Genomic DNA, 19,757 nt, shown 5'->3' with positions numbered 1-19,757 from the left:
GTGAATCATGCCTGTAATCCCAGCACTTCGGGAGGCTGAAGCAGGCTAATCACTTGGGCCACTTCACAGGAATTTGAGACGTGCCTAGGCAATATGGCAAAACCCTGTCTCTACAAAAAACAACAAAAATTAGCTGGGCATGGTGGCACGTGCCTGTAGTCCCAGCTACACAGAAACAAGAGGTGGGAGAATCAATTGAGCCTAAGTGGTCAAGACTGCAGTGAGCCATGACTGCACCACTGCACTTCAGCCTGGGTGACAAAGTGAGACCATGTCTTTAAAAAAGCACAAAAATGAGCCAGGTGCAGTGGCTCTCACCTGTAATCCCAGCACTTTGGGAGGCTGAGGCAGGTGGAACACCTGAGGTCAGGAGTTCGAGGCCAGCCTGACCAACATGGAAAAACCCCGTCTCTACTAAAAATACAAAATTAGCCGGGCATGGTGGCGCACGCCTGTAATCCCAGCTACTCGGGAGGCTGAGGCAGGAGAATCGCTTGAACCCGGGAGGTGGAGGCTGCAGTGAGCCGAGATCACGCCACTTCATTCCAGCCTGGGCAACAAGAGGGAAACTCTGTCTCAAAAAAAAAAAAAAGCACAAAAATGGTATCAGAATTAATCTATAAATCTTTCATAAAATAGTAACAAAAAAATTCAAGTATCATTTGATTAAATTCACGCTATGTTACTAAAGGTTTCCTCCCAATTGCCCATTTGTTCTATTGCCCCAAGAGACCTTTTTGTGTTATGAACTTGGATCAGTCATGTATCCCGGAACTCTTCCTTACAGCCCTCACACCCACAAGCAATTCACTTTGCAAGAGTACAGTCCACCACTCAGTGGATATTTACAGACCAAGTCCAAACACAGGATTTTTATTTGGCTTTCTTGGCCACTTTGAAAAAGTTTTACTCTCTAGCCACAAACCCATTCTAGAAAAAAGAAGTTTCAGTAAGTTTTCAGCTGCAACAAAGATACGAGGTTTGTAGTTTCAAAAGCTGACAAAACAGTGTCTCCAGGTAACTGTACACCTCCGGGGCACTGGCAGGTCGACTTAAGCCAACAGTTTGTGATTGTGAGGGTGCAATGAATGGCCAATGAAGCTGTGCTAAAATCTCCTCAAAATCACTGCAATAGAAAAGTAACACATACATTTCAGTACATCACCAAATGATCACCAAATACCCGTCGGAAAGCAATTACCACAAAATATGGGTAAATTCCCTACCTTGTAAGCTTGTCCTTGAGAATTTTATGCCAGAATTTAACTGTGGCTCTCATGAAACCAAGAAGATGAGTACAGGATGATTCCTGAAGTTTGATGTCAAGTTCTGCCATAGACACTAGAGTGGAGGCTGCCTCCGGTACATTATTGGTCATCAGATATTGCTGAATGTTATCACTGTAAACAAAGTAAAGCAATTTTTTTTTCTTTTGAGACATAGTCTCACTCTGTTGCCCAGGCTGGAGTGCAGTGGCATGATTTGGCTCAATGCAACTTCTATCTCCCGGGTTCAAGTGATTCTCCTGCCTCAGCCTCCACAGTAGCTGGGATTACAGGCATGCGCCCCCATGCCTGGCTAATTTTTTTGTATTTTTAGTAGAGACAGGGTTTCACCATGTTGACCAAGCTGGTCTTGAACTCCTGACCTCAAGTGATCCAACCACCTCGGCCTCCCAAAGTGCTGGGATTAGAGGCGTAAGTCACTGTGCCCCGTCGAAAGCAAATTTAAAGAACAGATTGCTCAGAATAACTTTAAATTCGGAAAAAGTGCTTCTTCTTCACGTTTTATATAAAGTTACATCCAAGGAAGAATGAAGCACCACCCTGAGGTAGCCTTTGTTTTTTAACAAAGCACCACCCTGAGGCCTTTTACCAAGGCCTCTCTGGGAGCCTAGAGTCCTCTACTTCTGCATTCTTCTAAGAGCAGCAGCCTGCAGCCTATGTTCAGGACCTCTCCTGCGACCTTTCCCTTCCTACTCCTCCTGACAGACCTGTTCTGTGTCATATTCCTTTGGGCACCACTCATTTCTGATAAATCTGCCTTTTACAGAAGTCTTCAGTATCTTAATCCAAGGGAATAATGTGGTAGCATCTGGTAAAGTCAAGTACGATGGTCTTCAATTGTTACCTACTTTCCCCAGCTGAACTTTATTTCCCACTTCAAAGAAATATAATTCCAGGCAGGGCTTGGTGGCTCACCCCTGTAATCCCAGCACTTTAGGAGGCCAACATGGCTGGATCTCCAGAGGTCAGGAGTTCGAGACCAGCCTGGCCAACTTGGTGAAACCCACCCACCCCCGTCTCTACTAAAAATATAAAAACTAGCCAGGCATGGTGGTGGGCACCTGTAATCCCAGCTACTCGGGAGGCTGAGGCAGGAGAACTGCTTGAACCCAGGAGGTGGAGGTTGCAGTGAGCCAAGATCACGCCATTGCACTCTAACCTGGCAACAGAGTGAGACTCCATCTCAAACAAAAAGAGGCCAGGCGCAGTGGCCTCTTTGGGAGGCCAACATGGGTGGATCACCGGAGACCAGGAGTTCGAGACCAGCCTGGCCAACTTGGTCAAACCCTCCCCATCTCTACTAAAAATATAAAAACTAGCTGGGCGTGGTGGTGGGCACCTGTAATCCTAGCTACTCAGGAGGCTGAAGCAGGAGAATTGCTTGAACCCAGAAGACAGAGGTTGCAGTGAGCTGACATGGTGCCACTGCACTCCAGCCTCAGCGACAGAGTAAGACTCCATCTCAAAAAAAAAAGAAATATACAAATATTACAGAAGAATTTCAAATGTACAAACAGAATATGAGTACTGCCTTTTTTCTTTTTTTTTTTTGAGACAGTCTCACTCTGTCACCTAGCCTGCAGTGCAGTGGTGCAATCACGGCTCATTGCAACCTCAACCTCTCCGGGCTCAAGCGATCCTCCTACCTCAGCCTCCCGAGTAGCTGGGACTATGGGTGCTCACCACCAAGCCTGGCTAATTTTTTTTTTTAACAGAGATGGAGTTTTGCCATGTTGCCCAGACTGGTCACAAAATTCAGAGCTCAAGCAATCTGCCCACCTCAGCCTCTCAAAGTGCTAGGACTACAGGCATGAGCCACCATGCCCGGCAGGAGTACTGCTTTTAAGGAAGGAATGAAATAGATTTCCTCACAACACTAAAGCATGAATGACATTTACAGCACAGGAAAAGCTAGAGAAACAAGGTTCACTCAGAGTGATAGTGCTATACTATTGTATCCAAGAAGCAGAGCTAATATAAGGATGCTAATTCTAGCAAGAAGAAACTACTTGAAAAAAAGGCAATGTACATCAGAATAAAAATAGGCCATTATAAAGAAATTTAGAGACGAAGAAAATCCCAGAAGCTCTAAAGGAAAGCTGGAAATGGAGAGCTTATCATAAAAGACCTCAGGGAAATAACACATTATTAAAGATAGAAAAATAACTGTGCTCTAGCTGCTTATGAATTTGATCCCTATTTCTAATATAAATCCCTCGGCATATTTCCCTTATAAACAATTCAGATATCTGAAAAGTTTATCAAGGCCAGGCACAGTGACTCACGCCCGTAATCCCAGCACTGTGGGAGGCCAAGGCAGGCAGATCACTTGAGGTCAGGAGTTCAAGACCAGCCTAGCCAACATAGTGAAACCCTATCTCTACTAAAAATACAAAAATTAGCCGGGCGTGGTGGCATACACCTGCAGTCCCAGCTACTTGGGAGGCCAAGGGAGGAGAATCGCTTGAACCCAGGAAGTGGAGGTTGCAGTGAGCTGAGATTATGCCACTGCACTCCAGCCTGGGCAACGGAGGAAGATTCCAACTCAAAAAAAAAAAAAAAAAGAAAATTAAAATAAATAAAATAAATGTTAAAAAAAGAAGAAAAAAGAAAAGGTTATCAACAACCATGGACCTAATTTAGTTAATCTATTACTTTGGCTACTACAAGAGTGAGGCTTTCAAATAACGTATTTTACTTAATAAAGTTATTAACATTGCCCCTTACTGGTATTTCCTTTCTGAGGGACAAGGAGAAATGCAGTAAAATAAAGCAAGGTTTAAAATTCCTTCACTGCAAATAATTTATCTAAACAAGAATGAGATGTTCTAAACCACTTTATATGTAAAACTCCTCATACACGCCATGCAAAACAAAGTTGTTTTTTGTTTTTTGTTTTTTTTTTTTTTTTGAGACGGAGTTTCGCTCTTGCTGCCCAGCCTGCAGTGCAATGGCACAATCTCAGCTCACTGCAACCTCTGCCTCCTGAGTTCAAGCAAGTCCCCTGCCTCAGCCTCCCGAGTAGCTGGGATTACAGGCACGCGCCACCATGCCTAGCTAATTTCTTTTTTTTTTTTTTTTTTTTGTATTTTTAGTAGAGACGGGGTTTCACCATGTTGGTCAGGCTGGTCTCCAACTCCTGACCTTGTGATCTGCCCGCCTCGGCCTCCCAAAGTGCTGGGATTACAGGTGTGAGCCACTGCACCCGGCCTAGAAACAAAGATTTCTATATTATACTGATATGTAAAATTCTTTAAAATTTTGGGAAATATATGCAAGAAAAAGGAATACATAACATATCCATAACAAAAGTAATATTAGGTTTATTAACTATGATACATTTGAAACAGGACATTAAGACTCTCAGAAGACTTTTCTCCCTCAGGTTTTCCAGGCAACATTAATGGTTGCTGACAGCTCTGCAGCAAGTACTAGCTGAAACAATGCAAGGATGGGGGGACCTTATCATCTACTAATCTAGGTGGAAATGTTACTTTGGGTTGTTTGAAAGGCAAAGCTAGATACAATTAACCACCAGTGATAGGTATTCAACTCAAAAAGAACTAAGGTCAAGTCTTACTTCCTTTTTTGTTTTTCCTACCCAAAGGTAGCAGAACTCTTGTTATTCATGGAAGAATACTGTGTAGCTCTTATGATTCCCACTGAAAAATACTCAAATTATAAAAAAGCAATCCATTTCATTAACTGACCAGTTCTAAAAATTAAATAGGAATAACTATTACCAAACTCTGTGTTTTATTAATGCAGCATTACAAAGAATAGTTTTTATCATGTGTTCATAATCCAACTGTAAGACTTAAAAGTTTGGCCGGGCACAGTAGCTCACACCTGTAATCCCAGCACTTTGAGAGGCCAAGGCTGGCGGATAGTGAGGTCAAGAGATCGAGACCATCCTGGCTAACATGTTGAAACCCCGTCTCTACTAAAAATACAAAAAAAAAAAAAATTAGCCAGGCATGGTGGCGGGCGCCTGTTGTCCCAGCTACTCGAGAGGCTGAGGCAGGAGAATGGCGTGAACCCGGGAGGTGGAGCTTGCAGTGAGCTGAGATGGCGCCACTGCACTCCAGCTGGGCGACAGAGCGAGACTCCATCTCAAAAAAAAAAAGACTTAAAGTTTAACGTACTTACATTACCTTCTTTCAAATGCTAATTAAGCTCCCTGAAAAGTTTATGTTCACTCACAATAAAGGAAAAGAATCATTATCATAATGCTATTTTCATAACAACTGGTAAAATTATATTATTATAATCTTTAATTAACTCAATTATTTAATGGCACACATGTATTCTCTAAGACAGAAGCCTCAAAGGAAAATAGTAATTGTGAGAACAAAGAGGCCCATTTTACCTTAGTTCTTCAATTTGTGAAATCCATTTAAGGTAAGCAAGATGACGTTCGATCTCTTCAATTTGGCTAATCATGGCTCCAAGATCATCCATCCAAGGTTGCGCAGTCAACAAATGGTTGTTAATGGCGCTGAAGAGATGAGTTTCCTGCTCCAGAAACTGATTAAGAAATTGCTTTGATTCTTCTGCATTTTTTAAGGCACTTCGAATTCTTTTAGGAATTTCTGATGAAATTGTAAGTACCTGACCATAATTTTAAGAAAGAAAGAATAGCGGCAATCAGATAAAACTTTCATAATTTTTTTTTTGAGAGGGGATCTCACTCTGTTGCCCAGGCTGGAGTGCAGTGGTACCATCATAGCTCACTGCAGCCTGGACTTCCTGGGCTCAAACAATCCTCCCACCTCAACCTCCCCAGTAGCTGGGACTACACATATGCACCACTACACCTGGCTTTTCTTTTTTTTTTTCTTTAAATAGAAACAAGGTCTCACTATGTTGCCCAGGCTGTATGTAACCTTTTTTATTAGTTCATTCCCTTCAAAATACACATTTTTTGTAACAGAACTGAAAATCATCCATCAAAACCTTCAAAAAAAAGGTTTGATTTCTTCATCCTGTATCAACCAAACCCAAACATAAAATACTGTTTTATATACACACAAATATCAGGAAGAAGTATGCCTTTGTGTTGAAAACAGTAAGTGAAACAAAAAAATAAAAATAAAATAAAAAATATATGCATACATACATATACACATACATGTGGAGGAAGGGACTTAACTCACTGGCCTCCAGTAAGCATCCAGAGGCCTGCCTCCATAGGCTCCGCAGAGGATCCAGCTAGAGAAAACTTATTTTATTTTTTTGAGACAGCGTCTCGTTCTGTCACCCAGGCTGGAGTGCAGTGGCATGATCTCAGCTCACTGCAACCTCCTCCTCCTGGGGTCAAGTGATTCTCCTGCCTCAGCCTCCTAAGTAGCAGGAATTATAGGCGTGTGACATCACGCTCGGCTAATTTTTGTATTTTTAGTAGAGATGGGGTTTCACCATGTTGGTCAGGGTGATCTCGAACTCCTGACCTCATGATCCGCCCACCCCAGCCTCCCAGAGTGCTGGGATTACAGGCATGAGCCACTGTGCCAGGCCGAGAAAACTTATTAATACATGCGCTATCTACTAAATATTTTCCTTCAAAGCAAAGGAAGGGCCAGGCATGGTGGCTCACGCCTGTAATCCCAGCACTTTGGGAGGCCAAGACGGGCAGATCATTTGAGGTCAGGAGTTCGAGACCAGCCTGGCCAACATGATGAAACCCCATTTCTACTAAAAATACAAAAACTAGCCAGGTTTGGTGGCACACACCTTGTAATCCCAGATCTAGAGAGGCCCAGGCAAGAATCACTTGAACCGGGAGGAGGTTGCAGTGAGCCAAGACTGCACCACTGCACTCCATCCAGCCTGGGTGACAGAGCGAGACTCCTCAAAGAAAAAAAAAAAAACGCAGGCTGGGTGCAGTGACTCACACCTGTAATCCCAGCACTTTGGGAGGCCAAGGTGGGTGGATCACCAGGTCAGGAGTTCAAGACCAGCCTGGCCAAGATGGCGAAATCTTGTCTCTACTAAAAAATACAAAAAAATTAGTTAAGCATGGTGGCACACGCCTGTAATCCCAGCTATTTGGGAGGCTGTGGCAGAGAATTTCTTAAACCCGGGAGGCAGAGGTTGCAGTGGGCCGAGATTGCACCACTGCCCTCTAGCCTGGGTGACAGAGCAAGACTCCATATCAAAAAAAAAAAAAAAAAAAAAGGAAACAAAGATCTCATTCTAACAGGCTGAGCATCTATATTTTGCCAACATCCCCCAGGTGATTCTGAATTAAGGCCAGGCTAAGAAGCACTGACTTGATGAGATGATATCCAGGCAATGCCTTTAGAAATGGCATTTACTGGCCAGGTGCAGTGGCTCATGCCTGTAATCCCAGCACTTTGGGAGGCCGAGGCGGGCAGGTCACTGGAGGTCAGGAGTTCGAGACCAGCCTAGCCAACATGGTGAAACCCTGTCTCTACTAAAAATACAAAAATTCAGCCAGGCACAGTGTCTCATCCCTGTAATCCTAGCACTTTGGGAGGCAGAAGCTGGTGGATCACTTGAGGTAAGAAGTTTGAGACCAGCCTTGCCAACATGGTGAAACCCCCTCTCTACTAAAAATACAAAAAACTAGCTGGGTGTGGTAGCATGAGCCTGTAATCCAAGCTACTCAGGAGGCTGAGGCAGGAGAATTGGTGAACCCAGAAGGCGGAGGTTACAGTGAGCCGAGATCATGCCACTGCACTCCAGCCTGGGCGACAGAGTGAGACTCTGTCTCAAAAAATAAAATAAAATAAAATAAAATAAATACAAATACAAAAATGAGCTGAGTATGGTGGCGCATGCCTGTAATCCCAGCTATTCGGGAGGCTGAGGCAGGAGAATCACTTGAAACCCAGAAGGAGGAGGTTGCAGTGAGCTGAGATCACACCACCACACTCCAGCCTGGGTGACAGAGAAAGACTCCATCTCAAAAAAAAAAAAAAAAAATGGCATTTATTAAATGAATTTTTCTTATAGTAGGTGGGAAAACATATACAAATATTAGTCATCAGCAAAATACAAAGAACATTATAGAATAATTTCAATCAACAGTGATTAGATACTTATTCTGTACCAGGCACTGCGCTAGAAATATTCAGATAAACAAGACACAGCATCCGTCCTTAAGGTCACTTTGGTATATAAGAGTGTTATAAGCAAATAATTTCAACAGTGGGATTAATGCAATAAAATAGACAGGCTATATTTAATGAATGGGCACATTAATCACCTAAAGATCTTGTTATAATACAGATTCTGATACAGTAAGTCTGAAGTAAGACTGAGATTCTGCATTTCTACAAAGCTCCCAATCTGCCTAAACCAAGATGGTATCAGCAAGAGTGGGAAAGATGGGCCGGGAGCAGTGGCTCACGCCTGTAATCCCAGCACTTTGGAAGGCCAAGATCCACTTTCGGGCAGATCACCTGAGGTTGGGAGTTCAAGATCAACCTGACCAACATGGAGAAACCCCATCTCTACTAAAAATACAAAATTAGCCGAGCGTGGTGGCACATGCCTATAATCCCAGCTACTTGGGAGCCTGAGGCGGGAGAATCACTCGAACTCAGGAGGTGGAGGTTGCAGTGAGCCCAGACTGTGCCATTGCACTCCAGCCTGGGCAACAAGAGTGAAACTCCAACTTAAAAAAAAAAAAAAGAGTGGGAAAGATTGGATGGACACCAGAGATGTTGAGGCAGAACTCAGATGACTTGGTGATAGGGATAGAGGATGATAAGAAGGAATCTAGGACTCCAAGGCTTCAGGTCTGGGTGACAGGCAGATAGTGGTGCCATTATCTAACCAAGACAGACAAGCCTCTAAAAAATGGATCAGTATAGTTTTGGACATGCTGAATTCAAGGTTCAATAAGGAACTTCAGTAAAATTTCTGTGGTCATTAGGGAAACAAACCTGATTACAGTGGGTCAAAGATGAATGACAAATTAAAAAGTAGACATAGATAACAAAGGTTACTTTCTGAAGCCTGACAATCAAAGGAAAGAGCTAATGCCTGCTAAAAGATCAAGGGTTTTTTTGTTTCTTTGTTACGGTTTTACAGAAAAGACCTGTCTATGTGCACATGCTAAAGGGATAGGACTGGCTGATGAACACAGGGTAAAATTATAAGAGTGACACAAGTTCACTGAGGTGGCAAATAGAACCTGGGGTATAAGGTCTACCTTCGACTGATCCTTTGCTGAATGAAGACGTTAAAAATGACTGCACATAAATTTGTGGATTGTGGGATAGACTATTCAACAGACTGAATTCAATGCTACTAAATTCATGCTAGGCCTCTATTTTTTTCTGCTAGGGAAAAGGAAAGGGCAGAATGGACAGGTTGGGTAGATGTCTCAAAGAGAATCTGAAAGAACAGTTAAGGGCAGTAGCAAAGGAGCTGACCTTCCAATGGAAGGACTGCTGGTGGGGCTGAAGACTCAGCCAGGGTGGCAGACCACACACATAGATTGGCATCAATCTACTCAGCTGTATGACTTCCTCCAACTGGGCCCACAACAACCTGCCTGCAGGAGTGAAAACGCAGACAAAGCCAGGCTAAACTTGAAGACTAGCAGTAGTTGTGGTGGGAACACAGGAAGCTGTGGAGGCCTAAGGTAATGGGGATGGAAGAACATAAGATGACCAAAAAGCTGGAAATAACCCACACAGAATTTACTTAACCTAATTTAGTAGCTATATGATAAAAATGTTTTATCTTGGCCTGGTGTGGTGGCTCACGCCTATAATCCTAGCACTTTGGGAGGCCAAGGCGGGCGGATCACGAGGTCAAGGAATCAAAACCATCTTGGCCAAAATAGTGAAACCCTGTCTCTACGAAAAATACAAAAATTAGCTGGGCATGGTGGTGCGCGCCTGTAGTCCCAGCTACTCGGGAGGCTGAGGCGGGAGAATCGCTTGAACCCAGGAGGCAGAGGTTGCAGTGGGCCAAGATCGTGCCATTGCACTCCAGTCTGGGCGGCGGAGTCACACTCCGTCTCAAAAAAAAAGAAAAAAATGTTTTATCTTTGACAAACACACCATTCCAAGTACAGGGGCCTACTTATTTTTTTGTTTAAGCTTATACTCATTGGGTTTTTAAAAAATTATTTTAAGTGGTATGTTCATTGTAAAAGAAAAAAAAACCTATAAATACATAGAAATATATATTTTTGAGACGGGGTGTTGCTTTTGTTGCCCCGGCTGGAGTGCGATGGTGTGATCTCAGCTCACAGAAAACTCCACCTCCTGGGTTCAAGCAATTCTCCTGCCTCAGCCTCCCGAGTAGCTGGGATTACAGGTGCCCACCACCACACCTGGCTAATTTTTTTTGTTGTATTTTTAGTAGAATTGGGATTTCACCATGTGGGTCGGGCTGGTCTCAAACTCCTGACCTCAGGTGATCCACCTGCCTTGGCCTCCCAAAGTGCTGGGATTACAGGTGTGAGCCACCGTGCCAGGCCTAAAAATATTTTTTAAATACATCACTTGTCAACCAACCACACAGAAATAACCATTATGTTATACTTCTTTTCACTTTATACTTCTCCCTATGTGTACATTTATTAAAATCTGAAATGTGGCCAGGTACAGCAGCTCACATCTGTAATCCCAGAACTATGGGAGGCCAAGGCAGGTGGATCACCTGCAGTCAGGAGTTCAAGACCAGCCTTGCCAACATGATGAAACCCCATCTCTACCTAAAATACAAAATTAGCTGGGCAGGGTGACACATGCCTGTAATCCCAGCTACATGGGAGGCTAAGGCAGGAGAATCGCTTGAACCCAGGAGGCAGAGGTTGCAGTGAGCTGAGATGGCGCCATTGTACTCCAACCTGGGCAACAAGAGCAAAACTCCGTCTCAAAAAAAAAAAAATTGAAATGATGGTGTTTACACCATGGTATATATTTTTATATGCCATGAAATTATTTGCTTGTAAAAGCAATTTAAAAGTCACTGTATGTTCACTAGAAACAGATTCAAAGAAAAAAAAAGTCACTCTGTGAAAATCTATGTAAAATGTTAGGTCTCACTATGTTTTCAAGACAAACCATATCAGTAGGAACTTTGTCTTTTACCTAATTTGTAAAATAGGTAATACAATGTAGGTTCTTAAATCCTCTTAAACAGTTTACAATAGATTATTTGTCACATTCTATATCTTTAAAATTCTGTATATAATAATGTTTACATTATATTGTTAAAAGTATACCACTGATAATTATTTCAGTGAGTTTCAATACTTACCTGTTCTTCTAACTGCATTTTACTTACTGTCCTCTGTTCTATGAGTTTATCAAGTTTCTTTAAAGATTTAAGGTCATTTCCAACTTCCTTTTCTATGAATGCAGACACATAAGAAGGGAGATCACCATTATCTGTACCTTCACTGACTTGTTTACTTCCAATAAGAACTGTAACATTTATGTCACCTAAAACAAAAGAATAACAATTACTCAACGCCACTAAGTACTATGGAGTTAAAGAAAATATAAAACATGTAAAAGTAGTTTATGTACCTTCAAAAGTTAATAATTTTGCCAGGCACGGTGGCTCACACCTGTGATCCCAGCACTTTGGGAGGCTGAGGCAGGTGCATCACCTGAGGCCAGGAGTTTGAGACTAGCCTGGCAAACATGGCGAAATCCCATCTCTACTAAAAATACAAAAATTAGCCAGGCATGGGGGCACAGGCCTGTAGTCCCAGCTATTCGGGAGGCTGAGGCATGAGAATCCCTTGAACCCAAGAGGCAGAGGTTGCAGTGAGCCAAGATCACGCCACTGCACTCCAGCCTGGGCGACAGAGACTCTGTATCAAAAAACAAAACCAAAACAAAGCAAAGTTAATAATTTAAAGAACAACACACACAGACAAATGCCCAGAAGAATAGCTCTAAAGCACTCTATCAACCAACTACTGCAAAATGCTTAAGAGCTGAGGGAAGTATTAAAGGAAAAATTCCTAAAGTGTGACCCAGTAACCACAGGTTTCAAAAGACAAGGAATAATACCTTTTCAAAATGTGTAAGAAACCAACAGTATGGTCTAGGGCAACACCAAAAGGAAGACTCTTGTTTTAAAATGTATTTATAAAGACCGGGCGCAGTGGCTCACACCTGTAATCCTAGCACTGTGGGAGGCCAAGGCAGGAGTATCACTTGAGCCCAGGAGTTCTAGACCAGCCTGGGCAACAAAGCAAGACTTCATCTAACAAAATTAGCCAGGAATGGTGGCACACACCTGTAGTCTCAGGTGGGCTGAGGTGGGAGGATTGCTTGAGCAGCCTAGGAGATCGAGGCTGCAGTGAGCCATGATCGCACTACCACACTCCAGCCTGGACAGCAGAGCAAGACCTCATCTCTTAAAAACAAACAAAAAAAAAGTAAAAAAGTTTTGGCTGGGCGAGGAGGCTCAGGCCTGTAATCTCAGCACTTTGGGAGGTTGAGGCAGGCAGATCACGAGGTCAGGAGTTCGAGACCAGCCTGGCCAATATGGTGAAAACCCATCTCTACTAAAAATACAAAGATTAGCTGGGCATGGCGGTACACACTTATAGTCCCAGCTACTCGGGAGGCTGAGGCAGAAGAATCACTTGAACCCGGGAGGCAGAGGTTGCAGTGAGCCGAGATCACGCCACTGCACTCCAGCCTGGGCAACAGAGCAAGACTCTGCCTCAAAAAAAAAAAAAAAAAAAAAAAAAAAAAGGTTTTTAAGCTTGAAATGTCATTGATGTCATTGTACAAAGATATCTTTGTCAGAAACAGAAAAAAGAAAATATGAGAGAACAAATTACTAGGAAAAAATCAAAATGACTAATGCAACCACTAAATAGTATAAAGTGAGATTCTTTCCATGGCAAATAAACTACCTGTTTTGTGACATTTAATAAGTCCAATACACATTGGACTTATTAATATTAATATCTAAATAATGATATGCCTAAGTGCAAAATGTAAATGTCAGATATTGTTTAACTATTTATGTAAAGATTAACAGAATATATACCAATGTGTTGTATACAGAGTATGTTCCTCTCTCCACTCCTACACCCCAACAAACAAAATTTCCTTTGTTCTACATAACTTACATGAATTAAAAGATTTTTCACATGCTGTGAGAATCAGGAGGTGGTACTGACGTTTTCCCCCTTTCCTGTTCAGTCCAAGATCCAGAACCCAAGCTATCCGTTGTGCTCTTCCCAGAGCAATTTTAATTTGACAATTTAGAGGGTAGGAGAGGCAATATTAACATAACACTATGCCTCAATTTTCCAACTAGAAAACAAATTATAACATTTGCCCCAGCCTATATCTCAAGGTTATAAATGGGACTATATAATACAAATTATATATTAATTATACTATATAATTATATATAATATTAACATATGATAATCTACTATTATGTACAGAACTCACAATGCCTTTTTTTAATCTTACATAAAACAGGTTAGTTGTGTGGTGTATCTGAAGACAAATGGAGGCAGGAAATGTTTTGTGAATGCTAAAGTTGCTGTATCTTAGGGAGGAAATTCTACCTTCACTTTTTAAAAAAAATTACACCCGCCGGGCACAGTGGCTCATGCCTATAATCCCAGCACTTTGGAAGGCCAAGGAGGGTGGATTACCTGAGGTCAGGAGTTCAAGACCAGCCTAACCAACATGGTGAAACCCTGCCTCTACTAAAAATACAAAAATTAGCTGGGTGTGGTGGTGGGCACCAGTAATCCCAGCTACTAAGGAGGCTAAGGCAGGGGAATTACTTGAACTCAGAGGCGGAGCTTGCAGTGAGCCGAGATCGCGCCAATGCACTCCAGCCTGAGAAACAGAGAGAGACTAAGTCTCAAAAAAAAAAAAAAAAAAAAATTACACCCTTGATGTGTAGCCATCCAATTGTGGCATAGTATATTCTTAGTGAAATGACATTCTTCAAAATGACACACCGGTGGTTTGGGAGGTTTTTTTTTTTTTTTTTTTTTTCCCGAGACAGAGTCTCGCTGTCGCCCAGGCCGGAGTTCAGTGGCGCGATTTCTGCTCACTGCAGGCTCCGCCCCCCGGGGGTTCACGCCATTCTCCTGCCTCAGCCTCCCGAGTAGCTGGGACTACAGGCGCCCGCCACTACGCCCGGCTAATTTTCTGTATTTTTAGTAAAGACGGGGTTTCACCATGTTAGCCAGGATGGTCTCGATCTCCTGACCTCGTGATCCGCCCGCCTCGGCCTCCCAAAGCGCTGGGATTACAGGCCTGAGCCACCGCGCCCGGCCTTGCGAGGTTTTTATGTGTCTCCTTTTCTATTTTTTGTAAAGAGCACTCCTAACTGCAAAGCAGTTTGACTGAGCTGTGGAAAGAGGAACAAGGTCAAAGTCCTTGATATGACAGTCTACATCTATTATTTTATTAAAATGACAGGTCAGTAGGCGTCAGACTACTTTCCAGTCATCTGAATGAGGCAAAGGTGGAAAGTGGAAAGGGAAGAGTTTAACTGAGAGATACAGGGCACTCTCAAATCCTTCAAGAAAAAGGAGCTGAGATGTGGCAGTTATGACAGCCATGTGCTATGGACTGCTTAGAGCCTTCTTTCTGAGGCAGATTCTATCAGCCGCTAATGTTAAGGGCAAATCTTACTCCTAAGGGCCATGTGGTAATGTCGGCACCGTTTTTCTTACTGCTACACATTCCCAACTGTTTGCCACAGTCAAAAGAACCAAAAATCCCAATAGCAGAGCTATCACATGCTTTTCCCCTTCCTCTCCCAAAAAATGTCACTTTAAAGGTCCCTAAAGAGCCCTTGGTTTGCAATAACCTGCCATTAAAGTAAAATGGCAAAAGTCCACATCCCTGACATATACTCCCGTACTAGGGAGGAAATGGTGGTACTGACCCTTTCCCCCTTCCCTGTCCAGTCCAAGATCCATAACCCAAGTTATCCACTGTGCTCTTGCCAGAGCAATTTTAAATTGCCAATTTACTGAAGGTGAACTAAACAACTGTCATTTGCCTCCTTTGAACCCAATTAGGGTGGTGGTCATCTGTCCTAGATCATGGGCCCCTCCAAATTCCTGATGCTTAATAAGTTGATGTTTCATTAAAATGACAGGCAGGCCCCAATTATTCTGAGTACTCTATGATAGGCGGACTTCGAGCGAAAACACTCCAGTCCCTGTACTAGGTAAGGATCGAGAAGTGCTCTTCTCCAAAGCATCCCATATTTTACAATTTTAGAAAAACAAAAATATGCATATCATGGTCATCAGTATTACCATATAAGCATATTGTGCAGAAAACGATACTGCATCTAAAAGATAGGCAAAGAACCTTTCTCTATTGCAGACCCTGGAAGGCCGAGTTTGGGCGGGATAGCTGGGAAGAAAAAGCTAAGGTGTTTGGAGCTGGCTTACTTTTCTCCTCGAGGTTCTTCCTTTCGTCACCACTTTCAGAGCAGCACTAGAAGAAGAACAGATGTGACAAGCACATTAAGATTAAAGTAGTGGATGGAAAGCATACGGGGCTCCCAAAGGGCACCCACTGGAGGCCAGAGACGTTCCAGACACTCTTCCCCCTTTCTGAGCGGCCAGGGCCGTCCGAATCAGGTACTCCAAAGTGCCGCTTCCCTGGTGCCACCACTGCCACCTTCCCAGGAGGTCTGTGTCACCTCCGCAAGACCTGGAGTTACCTTGCCTGCCCACTAGGGCCACCTCCCTAGAGAAATCTGTCATCTCACCAGAGCCGCCAAAGCCACCTCACGGGGACTACCGCCTCCTCTAGGAGGTCTTACAAGGGCCTCTAATCTAAGCCGCGGGAAGCACCTTCACAAGCTTACAGGGCCACCACACCGGGACTATCTCCCCCGGGAGGTCTGTGCCAACTCAATGGGCCACCAATGTCCCCTCCCAGGGACGCCAGGGCCGTCTCACCGGGGCTGCAGGAGAGGCGCCGATCTCGCCGGCTGGTAGCATCTCGCCTCCATTCGCAGCCAGCGTGGCCTGTGGTGTCTGGCTAAGGCCAGCGACACACTGACCTGTCCAGCCTCGGAGGCCGTAGGACTGAGCGCCACAGCGACTTCCTTTCGATGTCTCGCTGGTTTCTTCCTCTCAGCCCAGAGAGGCCCTGCCCGTGCAGCCGCCGGCCGTGCTCTGTTCCTCCCCCTCCTGACCGGAGGTCGGAACGGCCGCTCAGGAAGCGGGCGACCGTCCCCAAAGAGCTCCAGAGAAGGGATGTGCTCACTCAACCGCGGTAAAATTCCCCTCCACTTTATTGAAGCTCTTAATGATGGAACTTTAAGATATCCCTCTCCCAACGCCTTAAATTCAATATGAATAATTTAAATTTACATTTTAGACAATATCCAGATGTTCTGAGAGTGTGGGGGCTTATTGACTAGGAGCTTCGGTGCAGGGTTATTTGGTTCGAATATTTAGTTGGGGGTTTCCAATGAATGTCAGTATCTTCAGATATTTAAGGTTGGTCAGAGTCCCTAGAGATGAGCTTCTAATTTCCTGCCTAGAGGGTGTAGAGGTGGTTATAAGCGTTCTGGGAGCTGAATGAAGAGAACAGAGTATCTAATATGTGTTTTGCCCAAAACCCTGTCTTTTACCAGGGAGGAGGAAAGGGAGCCACCTAGCAGCAAGGGTTGTGTAGAGGACCTGTGGACTCGACAGCCTCATAAACTAACACGGAAGGAGTACCATAGAGACCAAAACAAACAAGGGGAAAAAAGCAACCCCCAGAGGAAACAGAAACCACACAGTGAAAAGAAAAATCAAATACATGTGCATAGAGATATATAATCGAGCTACAAATTACTATTGCAAGCATAAAACAAGGATACTGGCTGGGTGCGGTGGCTCACGCCTGTAATCCCAGCACTTTGGGAGGCCGAGGCAGGCGGATCACGAGGTCAGGAGATGGAGACCATCCTGGCTAACACGGTGAAACCCCGTCTCTACTGAAAATACAAAAAATTAGCCGGGCGTGGTGGCAGGTGCCTCTAGTCCCAGCTACTCAGGAGGCTGAGGCAGAAGAATGGCGTGAACCTGGGAGGTGGAGCTTGCAGTGAGCGGAGACCGCGCCACTGCACTCCAGCCTGGGCGACAGAGCAAGACTCCCTCTCATTTAAAAAAAAAAAAAAAAAAAAAAAACAAGGATACTATTTTTATTTTATTTATTTATTTATTTAATTTATTTTGAGACGGAGTCTCGCTCTGTCGCCCAGGCTGGAGTGCAGTGGCGCAATCTCGGCTCACTGCAAGCTCCGCCTCCTGGGTTCACGCCATTCTCTCACCTCAGCCTCCCGAGTAGCTGGGACTACAGGCGCCCGCCACTACGCCCGGCTAATTTTTTGTATTTTTAGTAGAGACGGGGTTTCACCGTGGTCTCGATCTCCTGACCTCGTGACCCACCCGCCTCGGCCTCCCAAAGTGCTGGGATTACAAGCGTGAGCCACCGCGCCCGGCCAAGGATACTATTTTTAAAATTATCTATTATGGGAACATAATCGTATATATTTATAGTGTACATGTGATCTTTGTTTTTTTTGTTTTTGTTTTTGTTTTTGCTCAGGCTGGGGTGCAATGGCGTTATCTCTGCTCGCTGGGGTGCAATGGCGTTATCTCTGCTCACAGCAACCTCCGTCTCCCAGGTTCAAGCGATTCTCCTGCCTCAGCCTCCCAAGTAGCTGGGATTACAGGCATGCACCACCACGCCCGGCTAATTTTGTATTTTTAGTAGAGACGATGTTTCTCCACGTTAGTCAGGCTGGTCTCGAACTCCCGGCCTCGGGTGAACCGCCCGCCTTGGCGTTCCAAAGTGCTGGGATTACAGGCGTGAGCCACCGCGCCCGGCCTTTTTTTCTGGAGGGGGGAGGAGCGGGGGACGGGTAAAGAAACTTTTAAGGAGGATTCAAGGTTTGTAAGGAAGACACAGAGGGCCGGCGCTCAGCCCCAGCCTCCTCACGTGTACATGGCTCCATGGAGGTTCTCCAGTCGGTTCTGCTGCTGCTGTTTTCCAGCCTTATCTCGTCTGTGCTCCTCATAAGTGTAGTCATCAGTAGGCAGCTCATGGCAGCACAAGGGACAGGAATTTGCCTTGCTTAGCCAGGGCAGAATGCAGCTGGAATGGAAAAGGTGATGGGAAGCATCTCAATGGCAGTCTCCTCCTCCTCAGATTCCAAAAGACACAGGGGGCACATGAGCTCAGCCTGAGAGCCTCTGATGACTGTCTTGGGAAGGTTCTCAACCACAATCTTGGCAGCTGGTGGAGGCAGGTGGTGGTCCCAACCTACTACCAACCCCAAGTCTTCAAAGTCCATCTTATTGAAAAGTGACCTTAGGAGCTCCAGCATCATGTTGGTTCGAGTCTCCTGCTTGCAGATCCAACGGCTCACAGTCGTGTTCACTGATACAGGATGCCATGGCTGCCCAGCCGTCTGACCCGTGATGTTTTGATGCAGGTATACAATGTCTAACTATCAAATCCGAGTAACTGGGGTATTGATCACCTTGAGAATTTATCATTTCTTTGTGTTAGGAACAGTCCAATTCCACTCTTTTAATTATTTTTAAATATGCAATAAATTATTAACTGTAGTCACCCTGTTTTATTGTTGTTGTTGTTGTTGTCGTTGTTTGTTTTGGTTTTGGTTTTTTGTTTGTTTTTTGAGACAAGTTCTCGCTCTGTTGCCCAGGCAGGAGTGCAGTGGTGCAGTTATAACCCACTGTAACCTTGAACTCCTGGGCTCAAGGGATCCACCCACCTCAGCCTCCTGAGTAGCTAAGACTACAGACTGGCACCACCATGCCTGGCTAACTTTTTTTTGTTGATACAGTGACTCGCTATGTTGCCCAGGCTGGACTCTACTCCTGGGCTCAAGCGATTCTCCTGTCTTGGCCTCCCAAAGTGCTAGGATTACAGCCATGAGCCACTGCACCTGGCCCCTAACTGTATTTTTGAAACCATTAACCATTCCCAGTTTATGCCTTCCTCCCCACTACCCTTTCAGCCTTTGGTAACAATCATTCTACTCTCTATCTCCATGAATTCAATTTGTTTAATGTTTAGCTCCCACATATGAGAGAAAAGGATACTATTTAAAAGGAGCATTGGCTGGGCACTGTGGCTCCCGCGTGTAATCTCAGCACTTTGGGAGGCTGAGGCAGAACAAATTGCCTGAGGTCAGGAGCTCAAGACCAGCCTGGCCAACATGGTGAAAGCCTGTCTCTACTAAAAGTACAAAAATTAGCCGGGCGTGGTGGTGGGAGCCTGTAATCCCAGCTACCCAGGAGGCTGAGGCAGGAGAATCTCTTGAACCTGGGAGGCAGAGGTTGCAGCAAGCAGAGATCGCACCACTGCACTCCAGCTGGGCAACAAAGCAAAACTCTCTCTCAAAAATAAATAAATAAATAAATAAATAACAAAAGGAGCACTCACTTGTAAATGGGGAGGGTAAAAATAAATAAAATAAAAAGAGCATTCA

At 44.4% G+C, this 19,757-nt stretch overlaps 1 protein-coding gene and 1 pseudogene across 3 annotated transcripts in view; both read right to left on the bottom strand.

Annotated features, from left to right (window-relative positions):
* RINT1 (RAD50 interactor 1) overlaps positions 1 to 16,431 on the bottom strand; it is a 35,916-nt gene extending 19,485 nt beyond the window's left edge. The window contains exons 1-6 of one of the 3 annotated variants that reach the window (XM_055283581.2): positions 16,201 to 16,431; positions 15,685 to 15,730; positions 11,535 to 11,719; positions 5,656 to 5,897; positions 1,227 to 1,400; positions 977 to 1,126 (exon numbers count right to left, since the gene is read on the bottom strand). In XM_055283581.2, coding sequence (XP_055139556.1) covers positions 977 to 1,126; positions 1,227 to 1,400; positions 5,656 to 5,897; positions 11,535 to 11,719; positions 15,685 to 15,730; positions 16,201 to 16,242 — 839 coding nt within the window. In that variant the 5' untranslated portion in view covers positions 16,243 to 16,431. Of the gene's footprint in view, positions 1 to 976; positions 1,127 to 1,226; positions 1,401 to 5,655; positions 5,898 to 6,442; positions 6,579 to 11,534; positions 11,720 to 15,684; positions 15,731 to 16,200 lie in introns of those variants that run through there. The other 2 variants (XM_055283582.2, XM_055283583.2) reach the window with 2 other exon arrangements.
* A 1,734-nt stretch (positions 16,432 to 18,165) lies between these two features.
* On the bottom strand, positions 18,166 to 18,696 carry LOC129484864 (E3 ubiquitin-protein ligase RNF181-like; annotated as a pseudogene).
* Positions 18,697 to 19,757: the final 1,061 nt, after the last annotated feature.

This window comes from Symphalangus syndactylus, chromosome 6, assembly GCF_028878055.3.
Source record: "Symphalangus syndactylus isolate Jambi chromosome 6, NHGRI_mSymSyn1-v2.1_pri, whole genome shotgun sequence".
NCBI lineage: Eukaryota > Metazoa > Chordata > Mammalia > Primates > Hylobatidae > Symphalangus > Symphalangus syndactylus.
The sequence above is the reverse complement of the archived record's forward strand: the minus strand, read 5'-3'. Positions and strand labels throughout refer to the sequence as shown.